Source organism: Miscanthus floridulus, chromosome 9, assembly GCF_019320115.1.
Source record: "Miscanthus floridulus cultivar M001 chromosome 9, ASM1932011v1, whole genome shotgun sequence".
NCBI classification, from domain to species: Eukaryota; Viridiplantae; Streptophyta; class Magnoliopsida; order Poales; family Poaceae; genus Miscanthus; species Miscanthus floridulus.
In genome coordinates, this window is record NC_089588.1 from 6,575,649 (window position 1) to 6,598,763 (window position 23,115).

Below are 23,115 nucleotides of genomic sequence, written 5' to 3' on the forward strand. Positions count from 1 at the left end.
TTGATTGCGATTGCATTTGACTCATTGCTAGCTGCACATGCCTCTTGATTTCCTCCTGCATTCTTGCCTCAAGAGATTTTTCTCGTTCACGTGATTCAAGCAATGCTTGTCGTGACTCATCAACAAATTGCTCCAATACACGAATTCGTTCTGCCTCCTCATCCTTCTTTCTCTATCGGCTTCTGTAGGTATCCTTGTCTGCTAGGAATGCGTGTAGCCACGGAACTGCCCCATAGCCTCTTGTTCGACCACCGTGTTCGGGATTCTCTAGGGCATATGTCAATTCATCCTTCTCTCTGTTGGGCTTGAAAACACCACTATCAGCTTCTTCCCTAGCACGAGCTAGTCTCTGTGTTGCTCTCTCAATTTTTTGGCCGAAAATTAGCTTGCCAGTGTCTGGGTCTAGGCTTCCCCCATGAGCGTAGAACCAATTCTTCGCGCGTTGAGGTCAGTTCTTCTCTATTGTTTCAGGTATGCTTCCCTTGGCAGTAATCTCTGCTTCTAGGTTCTGCCACTTGGGAATAGCACTCCTATAACCACCTGATCCCATGCGATGATGGTATTGCTTCTGTCGGGCATTCTGCCGATTCCTCATCACACGTTCCTCACTGTCTTGAGATGTCTTGTATTCTACGAAGGCATCCCAATGGGACTCCAACTTGACAAACGCCTTAGCATTGAAATCCGGCATAGCATTCTTCAAGATAAACTTTTTATACAATGTCTTCTTCCAACTCTGGAACAATGTTGCCATCTTCTTCATTGTCCAATCCCTCACTAGCTCCTTCAAAGCATCATCTGCTTGTAATATGAAATGCTCAGTGATATCTCTCCAAGCTAGGTTCTTGTCATGATCAGATACAAAACTAACATTAGGAGCGGATATCTTCTGCTTCCATTCACGAGCACTAACTGGGATCCTATCCCTTACAATGAACCCACATTGATTGACATATGTCTGAGCATGTGGTCCCAATGGTTTGTCGGTGTCGGTGTCGAATTCTGATATTATGAAACGGCCCTCTAATGGCTTTTTTGGCCCTCGGACTTTCCTACTTTTGTCGGTGGTTGATGTAGATCCAGAGACCGGCTACATGAGTAGAAACACAATGATTAACAACAAATATACGTACGCATGCATCTATAAGAGATGATAGATAATCGAATATATACCTCGCTAGTATTTTCTTGCGCGACAATTTGTTGATCTTCAACCACCGGCATATTCAGGATATCCTCATAATCAGCAAAGTACTGACTCGTGTCATCTACATCCACATTGGTGCCGACGTTGATAATATCCGCCATTATGTCATCACTCAAGTTATCATCCGGAGCAGCCATTTGTATCTTCAAGATAACACATAGATAGAATTATTATGGTACATAACATAAGTACATGTGATAACACATATAGAATTACTAAATCCAATTAAATATAATAACACATAATATTTCATAAGGATAAACAATAATAAGGTATAGGCTTCGGAATCGAATCAAAAACACTTTCGATCCAAAAACATGGAAATAAGTACATATATATATATACACATAGAATGATACAATATATTTTTTCTCTCTCTCAACACATAGAAATAAGTGCATATGTCTATATCTCTAGATATGCATGTGATAACACATAGAATGTCTCTCTAGATACAATTTTCTCCCTCTCTCAACACATGAAAATAAGTACATGTATATATACATATAGAAATAATTAAGTACATATGTATACATATAGAATCTCTCTCTAGATATATATAGAGAGATAGAATATATAATTACTAAATCCAATTAAATAAATCTAACATGAAATTAGATAAACTAGTAATAGATAATACATTTTAATCTAACATATATCAAAAACTATAATAAAAAACTATCTAAAAAACTATCTAAATAAAATACTAATTAAATTTTAATACATTTAAATCTAACATATATTAAAAAACTATCTAAAAAATAACTAAAAAACTAACAATAAACTACTAATTAAAATTTAATACATTTTAATCTAACATACAGCCGAGACTTTGTAAAAAAATCTAAAAAACATGGCCGATCGAGAGCAGCAGATCACGAGAGTTCGACGGAGGGTACGGTGGGCGCGCGGGAAGCGTCGGCGACGGAGGGTGGGGTCGGGTGCGGCGGCGGAGACGGGATGCGGCGCGCGATGCGGGCCGAGAGAATGGCGCGGCCGGGCGGGGGTAGACGACGACAGCGACGCGGCAGAGACGAGCTCGACGACGGCGGATGGCGCGGCCGGGCGGGGCTGAGCGACGGAGGCGAGATCGAAGATGAACAGAACAGACGTTCGATATATATAGGCTGGGACCCTTTAGTCCCGGCTGGTAAGACCAACCAGGACTAAAGGTCCAACCCTTTAGTCCCGGTTGGTCTTACCAGCTGGGACTAAATGTCCTTTAGTCCTGGCTGGTGTTACCAGCCGGGACTAAAGGTATTTTTGGGCAGGCACCGAAATTGCCGCCCACCCTTTAGTCCCGATTCTTGGCCTGGGCCGGGACTGAAGGCCTGAAAATTTTGGCAACCCGCCAGCGTAATTGGAAAGACCTGGGATTTTGATTTTGTTTAATACTAGGTTAATCAATTAATTTCATAGCAACTTCAATACTTTGCAATATTTATTTTAAAAAATACTATTGATTAACTAATTATTTATTATAAATAGGAAAATTTTATAACCTAAAGTTTTTAATTTCTTTTATGAATATAGAATATAAATGTTACTAATACTAAGTATTTTGTTAATGCAAAAATATATTTGTAACTTAAAATTAATAAAACTAATATTATTCGATAGGAAATTTATTATCACATTATTGTAACGTCAATGTTTCAATTTTTTCTCGGTTTTTGACCAAAATTGACAGGAATTTTTTGTTGAACCTATAAAAATAAAGAAAATGTAGTATTTTTTGTTCTACAACTTTTTCAAGTGAAAAAATGCCTATATAAGGATTGTATATATTGATGAGCTTAACAAACTTGGTATTCAAAACTTTTCAATTTGAGACAATCTAGGGTTCCGAAAACTAGTTTGTAGGCGTCGAAATTTAAAAATCACAAATTTGAACCGTCCAAACTTTCTCAAATGGAAAGTTGACCAAAACAACAATTGTAGATCTTTTTGAGTTTAACAAACTTGGTATTCAAAACTTTTCAATTAGAAGTAATTTAGAGTTCATAATACTAGAGTCAAAGTGTTGTTTTTTCATTTGACCAAATTTGACTTGGTCAAACTTGCTCAAATCAGACACTAAATGACCTCAGATGAAAAAACTCTGAATACCAAGTTTGATCATCTCAGCAAGATCTACAATTTTTACATAGCTCATTTTCCCATTTGAGAAATTTTTGTCAAACACTAGTCATAACTTCTTGAATCTCATAGACTTTCTAAAACTATGTCACAAACTTGTGAAATTTGAACTACATTTTGTTCAAACTTTCTCAAATAAAAAAATGGCATATATAAGGATTGTAGATATTGATGAGCTTAACAAACTTGGTATTCAAAACTTTTCAATTTGAGATAATCTAGGGTCCTGAAAACTAGTTTGTAGGCATCGAAATTTAAAAATCACAAATTTGAACAGTCCAAACTTTCTCAAATGGAAAGTTGACCAAAACAACAATTGTAGATCTTTTTGAGTTTAACAAACTTGGTATTCAAAACTTTTCAATTTGAAGTCATTTAGAGTTAATAATGCTAGAGTCAAAGTGTTGTTTTTTATTTGACCAAATTTGACTTGGTCAAACTTGCTCAAATCAGACACTAAATGACCTCAGATGAAAAAACTCTGAATACCAAGTTTGATCATCTCAACAAGATCTACAATTGTTACATAGCTCATTTTCTCATTTGAGAAATTTTTGTCAAACACTAGTCAAAACTTCTTGAATCTCATATAGACTTTCTAAAACTATGTCACACACTTGTGAAATTTGAACTACATTTTGTTCAAGCTTTCTCAAATGAAAAAATGGCCTATATAAGGATTGTATATATTGATGAGCTTAACAAACTTGGTATTCAAAACTTTTCAATTTGAGACAATCTAGGGTCCCGAAAACTAGTTTGTAGGTGTCGAAATTTAAAAATCACAAAGTTGAACCGTCCAAACTTTCTCAAATGGAAAGTTGACCAAAACAACAATTGTAGATCTTTTTGAGTTTAACAAACTTGGTATTCAAAACTTTTCAATTTGAAGTTATTTAGAGTTCAAAAATATTCAAGAAAAGCAGGTCAATTAGCCATAATTATAAAATGCGTAAGAAACTCACATCGCGATCCGGGCACTTGTAGAAAACACGACCCTTGTTGGGTCCCTGTCTCTTGACTCGGTACTCCATCACAATCTTCTGCTTACACTTACCGCAGATAATGAGAGGGAGTTCTGGCCTAAGTCGTTTCGCAACCGAATGAGAGGCCGAGGATCCGGTACCAGTTGTCATCTACTTTCTATACTTATTTTTGCAAACTAGTGTAAATTTCATATTTTCTAAAATGATATATTTAAACAAAACTAGTACGGATTTCACATGTTTCAATAAATAACCATCCGTACTAGTTGACCTTGCTTACGTGATCATCTCGGCCAGTATTTCTCCACCGGACGGCACCGTACTTGGCCAAGGAAGAGCTCCGATTCTACAAAAAAGGGAACACGGTCTTCCACGACCGTTGCCGCTCTCCCTCATAGAATCAAAGTTCCTCCTCGACGTTCGTTACCGCTCGGCAGAGAACATGTTGGCCGAGCTGAACACGGTTCGCAAGTTCAACTAGTATGGATTTTCTATAATTTTCTAACTATTTACTAAGTTTTTCATTTCATGGAAAATTTAATTCTAAAAAAAGGCATGATTTCTAAGTAGTTCATTTCATGGAAAAAATAATTCTAAGTGACCCGCTCGATATCGGTGAGCTCACGGATGTTTAGGTTGCCGAGGATAGTAACATTTGTAGATGACATTTGTAGGTCTGAAGTTATCAAATATCCATTAAATTATAGCTCAAAAACACGTTTCAATAAATAACCATCCGTACTAGTTGACCTTGCTTACGTGATCAACTCGGCGAGCATTTCTCCACCGGACGGCACCGTACTTGGCCAAGGAAGAGCTCCGATTCTACGAGAAAGGGAACACGGTCTTCCACGACCGTTGCCGCTCTCCCTCGTAGAATCAAAGTTCCTCCTCGACGTTCGTTACCGCTCGGCAGAGAACATGTTGGCCGAGCTAAACACGGTTCGCAAGTTCAACTATTACGGATTTTCTATAATTTTCTAACTATTTACTAAGTTTTTCATTTCATGGAAAATTTAATTCTAAAAAAAGGCATGATTTCTAAGTAGTTCATTTCATGGAAAAAATAATTCTAAGTGACCTGCTCGATATCGGTGAGCTCGCGGATGTTTAGGTTGCCGAGGATAGTAACATTTGTAGATGACATTTGTAGGTCTGAAGTTATCAAATATCCATTAAATTATAGCTCAAAAACACGTTTCAATAAATAACCATCTGTACTAGTTGACCTTGCTTACGTGATCAACTCGGCGAGCATTTCTCCACCGGACGGCACCGTACTTGGCCAAGGAAGAGCTCCGATTCTACGAGAAAGGGAACACGGTCTTCCACGACCGTTGCCGCTCTCCCTGGTAGAATCAAAGCTCCTCCTTGACGTCCGTTACCGCTCGGCAGAGAACATGCTCGCCGACCTGAACACGGTCCGCAAGTTCAACTAGTACGGATTTTCTATAATTTTCTAACTATTTTCTAAGTTTTTCATTTCATGAAAAATTTAATTCTAAAAAATAAAAGGCATGATTTCTAAGTATTTCATTTCATGGAAAAAATAATTCTAAGTGACCTGCTCGATATCGGCGAGCTCGTGGGCGTTTAGGTTGCCGAGGATAGTAACATTTGTAGATGACATTTGTAGGTCTGAAGTTATCAAATATCCATCAAATTATAGCTCAAAAACATGTTTCAATAAATAACCATCCGTACTAGTTGACCTTGCTTACGTGATCATCTCGGCGAGCATTTCTCCACTGGACGGCACCGTACTTGGCCAAGGAAGAGCTCCGATTCTACGAGAAAGGGAACACGGTCTTCCACGACCGTTGCCGCTCTCCCTTATAGAATCAAAGCTCCTCGACGTCCGTTACCGCTCGGCAGAGAACATACTTGCCGAGCTGAACACGGTCCGCAAGTTCAACTAGTACGGATTTTCTACAATTTTCTAACAATTTTCTAAGTTTTTCATTTCATGAAAAAATTAATTCTAAGATCACGTAAGCCACCGGGGACGAGGATGGCGCGTGCTCCAACGAGGACGAGCGAGGCGTGATTTTGATGAACTAATTTAACTTTTGTTTATCCAAACATATATGCAAATCATCATGTGATTTTGAGCTAAAAATGACATATAAAATCATAATAAAGTCCAACATATAAAGTTACACATGCATCTACATCGCAAAATGAGATAAGCTACTGATAAAACATAAGAGGATTAAGTTTGTTACCTCCAAAATCGAAGAGCAACACCAATGAAGGGGGAGAGAGCAAGAACAACAGCAAGCTAAAGAACAGAGACAGTGAGTTTGAATGGAATGGCTCGGGCTCGGAGAGGAAGAAATGAGCTGAATTATAGGCCGGGATAATTAGTCCCGGTTAGGGGTCCAAACCGGGACTAAAGATTAATCTTTATTCCCGGGGCATCACCCAAACCGGGACTAAAAACTTTAGTCCCAGTTGGTATTGGTAAACCTTTAGTCCCGGTTGGTAATACCAGCCGGGACTAAAGATCCTTGCCCCGCGGACAACCGTTGGGCAGGGACCTTTAGTCCCGGTTGGTATTACCAACCGGGACTATGCCGAGGCTAATGTTAAATTGGGACATCGTTCTAAAGTCTGTTCTCTAGTAGTGGTAGCGTTAGCACGAGTATACTACTAGTCTTGAAAATGCATTTGTTACCACTACCATGCTGAATTTGACCCAAAAAAATACATAGGCTCTGATGGTTATGTGCTTTTTTTTTGCGCGCGCGCGTGTGGGGATCAATTTGAGGCAAGAGAAGCGCATGCCCCTCATTTGTTCAACCAAGTCTAAAAAGGAACCTCATTTTGCTGCACGCAGGATACGCACGCCATTGTAGTGAACGACAGCCCACTGTGCCTTTAAGCAGCTCAGCCCAGTAATAAACCTCCTAGCCCATGACAATATATGCCCATGAGTCAATAACCCACTATATCCAGGTCTAGCATGATTGCATGAAGTTACTAGGGCCCAGCGGGCCTGGCCCTGCCAACTCGCTCAGCTAACGATAACGTGCTGACTTCATCAGTTTGGACCATCCCGATATAGGCCCAGCTACTTAGGTTCACAAGTTCCCTAAAAAAATAGCTACTTTGGTTCACAAATACTACAATCCTACCACGTTCATATATGCTTTCATAATATATAATTTTATGTACTATATATTAAGATGGTATATATTTTACACGTTTCCTATAATCCAGATGCCTGAAATCAAGGACCAAGAGAGATCAAGAGACGAAGAGAAAGAACATGTATAGTGTTGGTTTCCTGGATGGTTAGATTAAGATCTAATGGACACTGTTCTTGCCTGAAAAAAACTTAAATATCAGGCACCTGAGAAATAGCAGCCCCCTATATTTTAATAAGAAAATGCACGTCAAAATTTCGACCGTGTTGATGTCCTAAACAACTTGTAAACTGTCTAGTGATATTTCTTCATCATGTCAGCTATTCACTTTGAACACAAGTGTCGTGTGTTTGACCTTAGAGGCACCAACAAGTATTTCAACGAAGCTTAGATGGAAAAAAAAAAAGAGTCTCAAGCATCGGTATTTTTACCATGCGCGTGGGCTGTGGCTAGTCTAAGAAAAGCTAGCATCTCCATCGGTTCGAGAAAAGAGATCTCCTTTAACTAAAACCTATCGTATAGAGGAATGAGGTAAAAAAAACTGCTCCATCAGATCCTCTTTTATATATTTTTCTCAACTAGAATCATGTCCGTGCGTTGCACGGAAATGAAATAATGTCACGATAATTTATGTTTTCAATGTTCACAACAATCCATTTTTACACAATTATCGTTGTTGACCAAGTATTCAAGTTTCCATATGAAATTGAAACAATCTTATTTCATAGTACCTTAACAACCGTGTTCATTATACTACTTATTCTACCATATCTTGTCCTGGCTATTTTGAAACGTAATTCTGTTGGAAGTATCGTCCTGCTTTTTAAGATTTTTATAATTTTTAGCATACGTATTTGGTAGTCTTTGTGACCGGATCGTATACGCTTTTTTATCACCGGGCAGCCAGGAACATAGCCGGATAGTATACGTATTTGGTAAGTCTTTGTGACTGGATCATATATATTTTCTGTATCACTAGGTAGATGATTACTTTAGAGTTTTTTTTAGGTGCAGAAGATTCCTCAAATGGAGAGGATCTGTCATTATTTTTTGTCAATCCCCTTTCCCCTTCATCCTGTCACTAACATATCGTGGCCGCACAAGATGGTGGAGTGGCTGGCGTCTCCGCCGTGAGCACGCGGGCCGCTGATAGCGCAAGCCGCAGCGTCGGACATGCGAGCGCGTGGGGCTGCGCGAGCCGCTATGGCGCCGGTGGGTCACCGCTCTGGCCGGCTGCGTCAACGAGCTGTCGTCGAGCAGGGTGAGTGCTCGAGCCGACCGCGACGCCGATCTGCCACTGCTCCGGGGTGGTGCTCGGGCCTGCCTCGCCTCTGAGCCGCTGTCCACCGCGTCGGGGTGACACCGAGAGGGAGGGAGAGTATGGAGAAGAAATGAGATGTGTCATTGATAGGTGGGTCCTATGTAAATAAACAGCCTAATCGTTGGTTGATTTCTGGGCTGATAAGTCCGGCTGGTGCTGGTTTGTTGTGAGAGAAAAACACTGTTGACTGAGTGATAAGCCCTGGCTGAAACTAACAAGCGAACAGGCTAAAAAAGGATGAAGGATTCTCAATCTGCTGCGGCAGTCCTCTCCTATAAGCTTCAATTGGTTTTCTCAATCGCTTATATGAGATTTTTAGAGAAGGAAGATACTCAATTTGATGGAGATGCTCTTAGGTTCACAAGTGACAATGTGACCATGTTCATATATTTTCTTAATATAACAATTTACTATTTAGTATGGTATATTCTATAATAACAAAAATTACAGGTCAAAACAATGTTACTTCAGAGACCATGTCAATGTCCTAATAATAAAGGACATGTATTTAGATTCAGAGTTACTACAGTGGAATTTAACTACACAAACTGCAATTACCATGCGAGCTACCTTGACTAAATTTCTCCGATGATCGCTGGCGGCTACGTGCTTGTTGTTAGTACCATGAACCACATGATCAGCATGAAGCCATGAACCCACCCATGGCGCGACGCCAGCCAGCCACCTCCATGACCTATACAGACCTAGCTAGCTAGCTAGCTCCTATTCCCGAGGCTACCCCTACGGATCTGATCTGGCCGTGGCGGCCGCCCCGCCGTGGGCACGCCATCGCCGCCCAGTCCCAGCTCCGCCGATATTCCCCCGGCAGACGGCCTCGCGTACGACTGCACCACCAGCACCGACGCCGTGGTCTGGAAGTCCCTCGACGAGAGCAGGTCCCCGATGGGCCCCAGCTCCGGGCACTCACTCCACTCCGCCATCCCCGCCGTGAGCGCCGGCAGGCCCGGCACCTTGCCCACCACGAAGAGGTCCTTCCCCAGCGCCTCCACCTCCCTGATCTGCGCCACCATCTCGCTGGCGTTGAACACGCCGCGCTCCCGGTACTCCACGCCCGCGCCGCCGCCGCCGCCGCCGCCGGCGCTGACGCTGTTGGCCCGGTCCAGGAACTCCCGCAGGATCCCGTCGTCGGCCTTGCGCTCCTTGAGCGCGTCGAACTCGGTGCCCGTGAAGCTGCCGCCCTTCTGTGCGAACCGGAGCAGCGTGAGGTCGACGGCCGGGTTGTACACCATGCGGATCGCCAGCGCCGCCACCTCGCGGTCGTCGCGCCCGCCGAAGAAGAGCGCCGCCACGCGGCACCCGGCGCCCGCCACGCCGCCCAGGCCGCGGTCGACGAGGATGCCCACGGTGCAGGGCGAGAAGCGCTGGATGCTCTGGTTCAGCGGCTGGATCGCCGGGTGGAACACCTCCATCCCGCCGTCCACCAACCGGTGCTTGTGGAACGGCAGCAAGATGAGGGCCGAGTGCCGCTCCTCGGCCGCGGACGTCACGTCGTCGTGCATCGTCGTGTACGGCGACACGGCCGCCATGGTGCGCGCCGACACGCCCGCCACGTTCTCCTCGTACGCCATGAAGGCGTGTGCGATGTGCTTGAACTGCAGCTCCACCTGGCTGCGCCGGTGCGCCGAGTGCTCGAACGACGACGACGGCGCCGACGCGTTGATCAGGAGCAGCGCCGACGACCGCCCCGCGAACTCGATCAGGTGCAGCGCCTGCACCGCCACGGGCGACCGGTCCGAGGGCGACGCCACGTCCAGCAGGGTGAGGAGCGCCGGCACGTCGCGGGGCATGTGCACGCACGCCAGCACGTGGAACTCCGCGTCCGGCTGCGGCCACGCGATGGTGCGCCGCTTGTAGAACACCAGCCGCCGTGCGGGCTTCACCACCAGCGCCAGCAGCGGTGTCACCAGCGCCGTGATCAGCGCCGACATGAACACCAGCACCGTGAACGACTGGTCGCTCATGATCCGCTTGTTCCTGCCGATGTTGAGGATGATGAGCTCGATGATCCCCTTGGTGTTGAGCAGCAGGCCGATGGAGGTGCCGTCGAGCAGCGGCATGCCGAACACGGCGGCGACGCCGACGGCGGCCGCCACCTTGAGGATGGCCGCGGCCAGCGCGGCCACCATCAGCAGCACCGCCGCCGGCGTGCTGGTGATCTTGGCGGTGTCCGTGCGGAGCCCGCTCATGGCGAAGAAGAGCGGCAGCAGCGTGCCCACCACGAAGTCCTCCACCTTCTCGACGATGGCGACGCCGACGGGGCCATTGGGCACGGCGAGGCCGAAGACGAAGGCGCCGAATATGGCGTGCGTGCCCCCGGAGTCGGCGACGAGCGCGGCGACGAGGACGCCGACGAGGACCCAGCACTCGTGCGCCTCGCTGACGACCTCGCCCTCGGCGACGCGGCGCGCCAGGCGGACGAGCATGGGGCGGACCACGAGGTAGCTGGCGCTGACGATGAGCACGCCCGACACGAGCGTCCAGAGGCACGGGACAATGCCGTAGCGGACGTGCGCGAGCGCCGTGGCGATGGTGAGCCCGGCCCACGCGAAGGTGTCGTTGATGAGCGACGCCGAGATGGAGAGCTGGCCCACGTCGGTGCCGGCGAGCTTGAGCTCCGCGATGTTGCGCGCGAGCACGGAGAAGGCGGTGGAGCAGAAGGTGGCGCCGAGGAAGACGGGGAAGGAGAGGCGGTTGAGGAACTGCTGTCCGGCCTTGGCGGCCGTCGTCGTTCCGCCGCCGTCCTCGTCCCCGGCGCTGGAGAGCGCGACGTAGCCCGTGACGGCGCCGACGAGGAAGGGCGGGAGCGCGGAGGCGGCGGCGAACCAGAAGCTGCGGAAGCCCGCGCGGAGGACGGTGTGGAGCTCGATCTCGACGCCGATGGTGAAGGTGTAGTAGACGAGGCCGATGAGGGACATGGACTCGAGGATGAAGATGCTGCGGACGGGGAAGGCGATGTCGGAGAAGTGCGGGACGCGGCCCAGCACGGAGGGCCCCAGGAGGAAGCCCCCCAGGATCTCGGCGATGTAGCGCGGGAGGCGGAGCGGCGCCAGCAGCAGCGCCACGGCGCGGGTGGTGGCGGTGACGAGGATGATCTGGAAGAGGAGCAGCGGGAGGGAGAAGTCCAGCGGGTTGTCCCCCGTCCAGATGCCTGTCATGGTGATCTTCCTCGGGTCGAAGCAGAAGAGGTCCGACCGGCCCGCCGACATCGTGTGGTTCCACAGCTCCGCCAGCGGGTCGGCCACCGCCGTCGCCGCCATCCTCCGCCGGCCGTTCGGTGCGCTCGTCGGCCGGTCGATCGATTGTTAGCTCGTCCGTCGATCGCCGCCGGCGATGATGGCTGATGTGATCGACGGTCAGTCACTGGTGGACGTGGACGTACGCGCCGGGGATGGGGGCGAAGCGTGTGTGGGGTGCCGAGTGATCCATGGGAGCGAGGACGGAGCTGCTATTCCTGGCCGGCCGGAACTCTGCTTGCATTGCATTGCATTTGCATGCACTCTTGCATTGGTTTGTGGCTGTGAGCTCGACCTCCACGTGGTGGTATGTAGGGCCTGGATTTTACCACGAATTTTGCAGCTTCATTCATGGATTTGCTAGAGCTGTGGGTATTTATAGCTCTAGATAGAAAACATTTTGCTTATCAGTTAGATTATATTAGATATATTTGAATTACTTTCATTTATTTAATCTACAAACTACGGATTTCACCTGCATCTCCAAAGTGGAGTTGTGGCAAATAGGATGTGACATGGGAAAATCGGCCTCTCATCGTTTTTTTAGATAGTAGAGTAACAATATCAGGCTTTAAGGCTTTTATTAGAGGTGCAGTAAGTTGTGCTTCAACGTGTTGTTGTTTTTTACTCAAACCTTGAGTGATTCAACATTACGTTGTGTTCATTCATTTCTTTTTTTTTTTTTTGAAAAAAAAAACTTACTATATCCTAACATTTTTCTAGTAGACATGTTAAATCAGCATTTTGTAATTTGTATGCGACATTTTGTACCGGCCGGTTGACTATCCAGAGCACACCATTACAAAATTATGGTCCAAGCACTTTTGTTTGTGTTTTATTCTGACCCTACTTTTTTTGTCTTGTATATTGCACTAGCTAGGATCTTCTGTGTTTTCTCAGGAAAAAAAGGTCATTTAGCAGATGGGCTCTTAGGCCAGTTTCAGTGGGGATTTCATGGCCCTGTTACCAATGTATCTATATTTTGGAAATAGTGCAGAAGTCTACTCCCATGAAACTCTTATCATCTCTCTCTTCATCAATATGGTGCCATATCAGCCTATTTAATGTCCATGAAACTCTGATGAAACTCCATTGAGACTGGTCTTAGGTTATATCATCCGATTCTCGCATTTCGAAGCCCAATCAGGATCTGCCTCGTTTTCTTCCTGTCCATATGGGTGGGTGCAAATTAAAGCCTTGTCCAGTTAATCTAAATCGAGGGATCCGAAAAGATTAAGAGGGATTTTGACTTAGATTTGTCAAAATGCACTCGTATTCATCTCAATCCACGTATGTTAGAGTAAATTTGTGTGAAAACTAGTCATTTTTATACCTCAATACATGTGTTTTGGGTGAATACATCCAAACAAGCCCTTAGGCCTTAGGCCTTGCACTACTGGAAACCGGCAATTTTGCCGAGTGCCTGCGGCACTCGGCAAAGCCCGAAATACACTCGGTAAAGGCTTTGCCGAGTGCCGCACTCGGCAAAGAGCAGTCGGCAAAGAACCCGCCGACAAAGGTTTCTTTGCCGAGTGCCACATATCGGGCACTCGGTAAAGCCTTTGTCGAGTGTCACGTCAGCACTCGGCAAAAAAACCGACGTCAAATCTGACGGCCTCTTTGCCGAGTGCCACCTCAGCGGCACTCGGCAAAGAATTTTCCTTTTTTTTGAAAATTCTTTGCCGAGTGCCATACTCTTGCACTCGGCAAAGAAATTTTTTCTTTTAAAAAAAATCTTTGCCGAGTGTCATGGCTCTGGCACTCTGCAAAGCTGGGAAACTGGGTCTCTGGTTCCCAGGTTTGCTGAGTGCCATGGTCATGGCACTTGGCAAAGCCCTCTTTGCCGAGTGTGGCACTCGGCAAAGAGGGGGAAAATGCTATTTTTTGTTTTTTGCTTTCCATCAGCGCAAACAAAGAAATCACATATATATCAACACATAGCATAGGATATATCACATACACATCCATATTCCATCACATACACATCCATAACCCATCACATACACATCCACCATCCATAATACATCACATACAAATCCATTGTCCATAATCCATCATACATTCGCATCATCCATGACAATATCCATCACCATATATATATGTCTCTAGTAGTAGTCCAACATAAGGCTAAGTCTAACTGAAGTTCATGCAACATGAAAAGAAACAAATAAACGGTACCTATTGCCAGCCTCCCCACCCGGAGTGTGAACTACCACCTTGAGGAGGGCCAGTTGTCCACCCGGCCTATGGAGAAGGGCCACCTTGAGGAGTCGGGTTCGAATCCGCTGACTATTGCTGCACAAAGGAGAAGCGAATTCATGAGTATCTACAGGAGGGCCGCACAAGCTAAAGTAATAAACAACCATATATACTCACCGGAGTCCCTATAGAAGGAGGAGCCACAACTGGAGCGAGCAGCGACTGGGGCACGACCACACTTGGCAAGGTCTGAAGGCTCGCCATGAAGCTGAACATGTCCTGCAACCTCTGTGTCTCGGCCGCCCTCTAGGCTTGTACAGCCTCCATCTCTAGCCGATGGGCCTCCGCCTGGGCTGCCTGCTGGGCCTCCAACCTCTGCAAGTCGGCCTGCAACATTCCACCCGCAATGTTTAAACAATGCAAAGGCAAGGTAGATGTGTAAAAGCAATGAACGACGAATAAAATAGTACTAACCTAGAGTTCCGCCATCTGCTACTGTGAGCTCTGCTGCCGAGAGCGTATGGGGAGGGAGGAGCGAGTGCTCCTTGCTCGAATGTCGGCGAGGATGGGAACAGAGGCGGAGTCGACTGTGCTGTCCGCCATCCAGTACCGACCGTGCTGCTTCCCTCCTTCCAGCCTCATCAGGAGGTCTGTGTCCAGGGGCTGGGTGGTCGGATCGAAGTCCTCCCCATGGCGCTCGTGGGCCGCCGAGGTGTACTCGCTAAGCTTGATGTGGACGCTCGCGCTGGTGTACGCCTTGGGCCCATCCACCGGGTTGTAGGTGACTTCCGGGGCCGTTGCCTTGCCCTTGTGTGCCAGGGCATACGCCATGAACTCGTTGCATTCCTGGCCTTGGTGTGCCTGGGACTACGAGGAAAACACAAAGATGATTACAAGTAATGAGAATTGAGTGTTATAATAAATAAATAAAGATAAAAACACAAAGAAGATTACCCATGTCTGGGCGTACGCGCTGAGGCTCCGGTTGCCTTGGTGGTGTGGCGCCCCACCCATCTGCAGGTGGCGGTCTCGATGGATGTTGTGCTTCTCCGTCCACTCCTCCAAGAGCCACCTATCCACAATGGCCTCCCAGCAGAGGCGGTGCCTGGTGCACCAATCAGGACATTGTTGCATGCCATCAAGTTATTGATATGTCAGAAGATGAAATGAAGCCTACCTATTCTTCATGGAAGGAGTCAGTATTAATGTTTCGTACTTACCAAGAGGTACTACTCCTTGGTGAGCGTCCTGGTCCTGGCATCGGCCTTCCTCACCACCTGACCAAGGACATTGGCGCTATAGTTGATGATGCACTAGAGCCGCATCTCGTAGTACAGGTCCGAGAGTCGGGACCTACAGACCTTGTCCTACACTCGTGCCGCCCGATCCTCAAACCCTTCGTCGCACCTGAAGAAGTCCTGCATATAGACATCATGTATCATTTCATTATTTCAATAACGACAAATGAATGCGTAGTATTGACCTATTTAGTGCGATGAAGACTCACCCAGAACTCGGCCTTGATCCGCGCCGCAACGTTGCCGAACTCGCTGTCCTCGGCGATGTAGAAGTGGTCCCACGTCCAGGGCGGCGAAGTCACCGAGGCGTAGGTGACCATGCCAGGGTAGTGCTGCCAAATCAGAAGGCCCAGGGTGCCATTGATGTGCCAGCCCATTTCGGACACAACTTCCCAGTTGCTGCAAGAGTCATTAAGAAGAATTGTGGAGATGCAGTTTGATTTTCAACATGTCATATGAAATAGTAGTGAAATAATACTTACTTGTCGCCGCTGGGTCGAATCACCGGGCGTCGGTGAAGTGGGATCGACCGCACCGGGAGCTGCGAGGGCCCACGCAAGTAGACTCCTGATGAGGTAGAGCCAGAGGCAGTGCTAGTGGAAGCCCCTGGTGTCGCTATCGTCGCCTCCCCGTGGTCCGACGAGTCAGAGGAAGTGCCACCCCCTCCTATGTGCAGGCCCACCGCCTGGTCGTCCTCGTCCACCGACGGGGTGGCAGCCGGCTGCACCCTCGTCCTCGGACGGCCACGGGGGCGGCCGCTCCTCGTCCTCCTCGTCGGCGGCTACAGCAAGGGGTCCTCCTCAACGTAGGGTGGTGAGCGCTCCCTCATGTAGAGGGAGTTGACCCCCCGACGGGCCTGCCTTTCGCCCGACATTTTGTCGAGTGCCTACAATTTCAAAGAGTAAACCAATTAGCACAGTTAAATTACAAGTACTTATAAAGAGATGCAAAATGAACGAAACATAATTGCAATAATAATAATAATAATAATATAGTATTACATGAATTAGAAATATTCTTCACGATTGGCAGCGGCTGGATCATAGGTGTCGTCATCACTATCAATATTGTCGAGTAAATTGGGCTCATCTCCATCGTTGTCATCATTGTCATCGCCTAACTGTAATCGCTCAAGCATTTGTAAGTCCTTAACATTTTGCACCTCTTCTCCGTCGTCCTCATCTCCATCGTCCTGATCAATGTCATTGTCTACTTCCATGCACATCAACGAAAACATGTCTATGTCAAACCTCCCTTCTAGCCCCTCTGGTTGATAGAACTCCCGTGTGTTTGGGTCAAAGTTGTAATCCTCATCGTTTGGGACAGGCAGTTTACCGTGCGGTGATACCAACTGCACAAGGTACCAACCGATAAGATTGGGGTCTTTTTGGCACGCCCATGGGAGATAATAAACTTGCGTGGCCTGTTGAGCCACAATATAGACATCCTCTCCTTGATAGATAGAATCCTGTCGAATTTCGACTTGTCCAATCTCAGGGGATGTTCTCATGACATTAGGATCGAACCAATGGCATTTGAATATGACTTGATTAGGAGCTTTGCGACACTCAAAATTGAGCTCGTATATTTCTTCTACTATGCCGTAGTAGTCGCGCTCATCGGTGCTGGGCGTACGAACTCTAGTATTCGTGGTTTTCTGATTGGGCCGACTCCGCTCATAGTTTCTTGTGTGAAAGCGATAGCCATTCATATCATAAACGGTGAATGACTTGACCTTGTAGGAGAAGCCTTTGGCGAGCCCTTTCAACTTAGCATCCATTTCTGCATCCTTGCGGGCCTGCAAGGTGAGGCCGGATAGATCGTTACATTACTCGCTCGTAGGAGCAAAGTGGGATGTCAAAGATTGAACGAGGTAAATTGGACGGTACCTTCGTATCGAACCAAGATATGAAATTGGGCACACCATCTTTGAGAAGACTATCTTCTTCTTAAGGGGAAGGAGCCCTATTCCCTCTCCAGTATTTTTTCAGAAATTCCCTAAAAACAAGAGATAAGGGGGTTCGATAGATGGAGGATAGTGACAAGGGCGTATGTAACAAGCTCATTGAGAACTTACTGCACATAAGGCTTCACTTCGTCAAGGTTCAACAACACATACAGCATGATAGTGCACCACTCATCATGCCGCAAGGTCTTGGTGCCCGATGCGCTTGCCTTTCCGAGTTGCCCTTTGAAAAGGCTGAGGTTCGATGAACTCTCGTCCATGTTGTAATGAGGGGGACGATTGTGCATGCTGGGAAGGCCATCCTTATAGTATGCTGTTGTGAAGTTTGACACCTCCTCCAGAATGAATGCCTCTGCCATAGAAGCCTCAATTTTGGCTTTATTTCTACACTTTTTTCGAAGAATCTTTAGATATCTCTCAATTGTATAGCACCAACGGCCCTGCACGGGCCCCCCCATTCGTGCCTCGTACCGTAGGTGCAAAATCAGATGCTGCATCACCAGGAAGAAGCTGGGTGGGAAGATCTTCTCCAACTTGCAGAGCAACATAGGTGCCACTTTTTCCAAGTCATCAATCACGCCCCGAGATAACTCCTTAGCACAAAGCTGGTGGAAGAAATAGCTCAACTCTGCCAGCACGCGCCACACATGCTCAGGGATGTATCCCCAGGTCATCGCAGGAAGGAGCCGCTCAATCCATATGTGGTAGTCATGACTCTTCATCCCTAAGACTCGCATAGTTGACAAGTTCACTCCCCTACTCAAATTCACCGTATGCCCATCAGGGAACATTAACGTCTGGATCCACTGTAGTACTTCCTTCCTTTGGTCCTTTTTCAAGACAAAATCGACCGGAGTCCTTCTCCATTTCTTGCCGGGCGCGGGAGGCTTCATCACTTGCTTTGGCCTATCGCACATCGGTGCTAGGTCCAGTCTAGCCTTAACGTTGTCCTTTGACTTATCAGGAATGTCCATGAGTGTTGCAAAAAGCGCCTCGGTGATATTCTTTTCTATGTGCATTACATCAATGTTGTGTGGAACAAGAAGGCCATTGAAATAGGGGAGCCTAGTCAAGCCTGATTTATGAGTCCACTGGTGTTCCTCACCATATCCAATAAAACCACCTTTCTCTTTATCATCTTTGAGAGCCTCTATCTCAGCACGGACCTCGGCACCGGTCATCATCTGAGGTGCAGGGTCGGTGACTTAAACCCCTTTCCTGAAGTTCTTGACATCTCGTCTGAATGGATGGTCAAGAGGGAGGAATTGACGATGTTGGTCAAACGAAGAAAACTTGCCACCCCTCTTCCGCCAAGTGAACCTCACAGCTGTCTTGCATATTGGGCATGGGAACTTTCCGTGAACACACCACGCATAGAATATGCCATACGCCAGGAAGTCATGCAGGGAGTAGTGGTACCACACATGCATTGTGAAGTTCTTCTTTGTAGCTCGGTCGTATGTCAGTACCCCCTTTTCCCAAGCAAGGATCAATTCATCAATGAGAGGCTCCATGAACAAACCCATCTTGTTCCTCGGGTGTCCAGGAATTATCAGTGACAAGAATACATTCTTGGGTTGAAACATGATGTCGGGGGGGGGGGGAGATTGAGGGGGATCACGAACACGGGCCAACAAGTGTACGGGGCCGCCAGCAATCCATAGGGGTTGAACCCATCTGTTGCCAACGCTACACGTACATTCCGAACCTCCTCAGCTTTACCATGATGTATGCCATCGAAATGGGTCCATGCATTGACATCCGATGGGTGTACCATCTTGTCAGCATTGTATCTTTTGCCATGTTTGTGCCATGTCATCTGTTTCGCGGACTCCTCTGTCATGTACAGCCGTTGGATCCTCAGTACGATAGGAAGGTACCGTAGGACCTTTGTGGGGATACCAAGCTGTTCCTTCTTGCCATCACTAGTGTCGACCTCTAGATACCTAGAGGATTTGCACTTTGGACAGTGCATTGCTTTCTCATGATCTTTCCTAAATAGGACGCAACCATTCGGACAAGCATGGATGTGCTCATACGACATCTTAAGGGCACGAAGAAGTTTCTATGACTCGTACAAGTTCTTCGGCAGAATGTGACCCTCCGGAAGTAGGGATCCAACAACTGCCAACATACCATCGAAGTTGTCTCGACTCATGCTACACTGCGACTTGAACGCCATTAGGCGTCCAATGGCATCCAGTTGCGAAATCATTGTCTTTTCGTGAAGGGGCTTCTGTGCCGAAGATAGCATATCGTAGTACGCCTTTGCGGATTCCTCTGGCTCGTCCTCTAATCCTTCACCGAACCGTGCCTCCTAAAAGTCATACATCCAGTCTGCTACCCCCGTATCTCCATCAAAAGCCTTGAGGCGTGGTCTCACCACCTCCTCTCTAATACGATCGGCTTCACCATGGTGGATCCAGCAGGTATAGTTTGGCGTGAATCCATACTTACAAAGATCTTCCCCCACGTTCTTCCTATTCTTTCTTACACGGTTGTCACATTTGTTGCAGGGACACGGCATCTGACTCGACCCTCTAGCAGCCTCGCCAAATGAATGATCCAAGAAAGCATTGGTCTTAGTCATCCATTCTGGGGTCATACTTGCGTGGCCCGTGTACATCCAATCACGGTTCTCCATCCTCTGGCATATAAGCGAGTAATATAACCAGCAATTGCATATGCACGGCGTTCCTACCATCTAATAGGTGAGGATAGGTCCTAATCCCACTCGCGGATGCGTAGATGAGGTCAGTTTCAACGCTCTGCTCCTATCCGAGATAGAATTTCGACAGCACCTCCCCGCTGTTCTCCCGATACACGTCCTGCAAGGGAGAGTATGTATCCGGAGAACAACAGGGAGGTGATGCCGAAAGTCTATCTCGGATCGAAGCGAACCATGGAAACTAACCTCATCTACGCATCTGCGGGCTGTCCAAAATACGTGGACAATCCGAAAGAGATACGGTCGTAGATATGCAAAGATCTGCATACCTCCGACCGTATCTCTTTCGAACGGGAGACGCCTAACTAGGCTACGTGACCATATAAAACATGCATGCAAAGGAGGAGGGGGTTATACCTAGGGTGGCGGTGGAGTCAGGCTAGCGGGGCAGTGGCGTGTCGGGGCAGTGGCGTGGCGATACGGTGCAGGCAGACTAGCAGCGCCGACAAAGACGATCAGGGTCGCCGAGTCCCTCCCACGGGTCCTTCTCCTACATAAAAAGGCAATAGGTTAGAATCCATTGAAAATTTTGGCAGCACCTCCCCTGCACGGGGAGGTTTCCAAAACCTGCAAGAAACGTAGGCGCGATGGCCAACAACCACATATATACCAAACATAGGCACGAAGGCCAACAAACATGTATATACCAAGACAAGCCATGTACTTTAGTTCTCTTTCCATGCAGATGAAAGTATCGAAGTAGTACAACAAAAAGTACTACTACCACTACAACTACTACCAACACTACTACTACTACTAACACTACTACTATCACTACTTACTACTAACAATACTACTAACACTACTAACTACTAACTACTACTACTTACTAACTACTACTAACACTACTAAGTACTACTACTAACTACTACAGGTGTAGAGCATACCTTCACGACGAGAATGGCAGCGACGAGGGTCGACGACGACGGCGAGGACGACCGCAGCGGCGTGAGGGTCAACGGGCCTAGGTCGGCACCTTCCTTCTCCTCTCCTTCTCCTTCTCCTCCTCTCTTCTCCCCTTCTCCTCTCTTCTCCCCTGCCTCCTCCTCCTCTCTTCTGCAGTGGCGCGGTGGCCGGGCCAGGGTGGACGTGGTGGGGTGGCGCGCGATGGCCCGGGCGGGCCAGGGTGGCGCGATGGAGGTGGCTGGGGCGGCGCGGTGGCCGGGCCGGGGTGGCGCGGTGGCCGGGCGGGGGTGGCGCGGTGGGCGGGGCGGCGCGGGGTGGCGCGGTGGCCGGGCCGGGGTGGCGCAGTGGCCGGCGCGGGGAGGCGCGGTGGCCGGCGGCGGCGGCTGAGGGAGAGAGGTGAGAGGGAGAGAGGAATGAGAGAGCGAGACAGAGAGCGCGCCGGCCGGGCGCGGTTGAAGGAAACGGCGGCTTTGCCGAGTGCCAGATCGGCGGCACTCGGCAAAATCAATTTTCTTCGTCGAGTGTCGTGACCTGGCACTCGGCGAAGTTTTAATAAAATTTCTGCAGCTCTTTGCCAAGTGCCAACTGGGCGGCACTCGGCAAAGAATTTACTTTGCCGAGTGCCAACCCTAGGCACTCGGCAAAATATTTTTTTTGTTTTTTACCACCAATTTTTTTTGAAGCTTTAGTACAGTACCACAAACAACATGTTTAAATTTGGGACATTTTCATTGCCTTTTGGCATATTTTTATAGTTTATTTTGTTTTGTTGAATTTTTCCAGAAAATGTAAGTTTGAACTGCAAGTGCATCGAATAATGGATTACATTCGTTCAAAAAAATGTTATCCTTGTTTCTTAGTATAAATTTAGGCTAAATCCAGGAACTGTCTCGAAATTTCGATCAACGTGCTCACAGGGCAACGCCGCCAACCTGCGTGGGAGTGGTTTTTTAATTGTATAAAATGCGAACGAATTCCGAAAATCATGAAACTTGTCGAGTTGTCGCCGTATCGTATGCGTATGCCGTGAAAAAAATTTGAAAAAGTTTCGAGCACATTGTCACGTACGATGTTGTTCCTGGATTTAGCCTAAATTTACACTAAGAAACAAGGATAATATTTTTTGAACGAATGTAATCCATTATTCGATGCACCTGCAGTTCAAACTTACATTTTCTGAAAAAATTCAACAAAATAAAATAAACTATAAAAATATGTCAAAAGGCAATGAAAATGTCCCAAATTTAAACATGTTGTTTGTGGTAGTGTACTAAAGCTTCAAAAAAATTGGTGGCAAAAAACAAAAAAAAAACAATATTTTGCCGAGTGCTTAGGGTTGGCACTCGGCAAAGTAAATTCTTTGCCGAGTGCCAAACGGGGGGCACTCGGCAAAGAGGACGCCGCTGGATGCCGTTAAGCCCTACCAATTTTTGCCGAGTGTCTGCCTTTGCCGAGTGCCAGGCACTCGGCAAAGGCCTCTTTGCCGAGTGTCATATTTTCCGAGTGCGGCGCTTGGCAAAGCAGGTCTTTACCGAGTGCTCGAAATTTGGCACTCGGCAAAGATTTTTGCACTCGGCAAATCATGTGTTTCCCGTAGTGTTGTTAAGATGCACTCGTATTCACCTCAATCATTTGTGTTAGAGTGGATTAGAGTGAAAATTAAACTAAGTTGCACTCCAATCCACTTCTACATATATGGATTGAGGAGAATACAAGTGTAGCCAAACAAACTCTTATAGGGGATTTAATTTCATTCAATCTCCTCCAATTCTCTCGGTGTGGAGATTAACCGAACAAGCCCTATGATGGTAATATATAATTGGTAAATAACCTGCTATGTGTGGGTTCAAAAATATAATATATCTAGTACCTTAGTAGTAGTTGCAGTAGATAGATCTATCTACGCGGTATTATAGTGTAAAAATCATCGGCTTGTTGTTACCATCTCATATCTTATCTTTG

General features: G+C 47.1%; 1 protein-coding gene across 1 annotated transcript; it reads right to left on the bottom strand.

Annotated features, from left to right (window-relative positions):
- Positions 1 to 9,285: 9,285 nt before the first annotated feature.
- On the bottom strand, positions 9,286 to 12,371 carry LOC136481253 (cation/H(+) antiporter 15-like). The gene has a single exon (XM_066478608.1). It carries the CDS (start codon positions 12,078 to 12,080, stop codon positions 9,519 to 9,521), a length of 2,562 nt encoding a protein of 853 aa, XP_066334705.1. The 5' UTR covers positions 12,081 to 12,371; the 3' UTR covers positions 9,286 to 9,518.
- Positions 12,372 to 23,115: the final 10,744 nt, after the last annotated feature.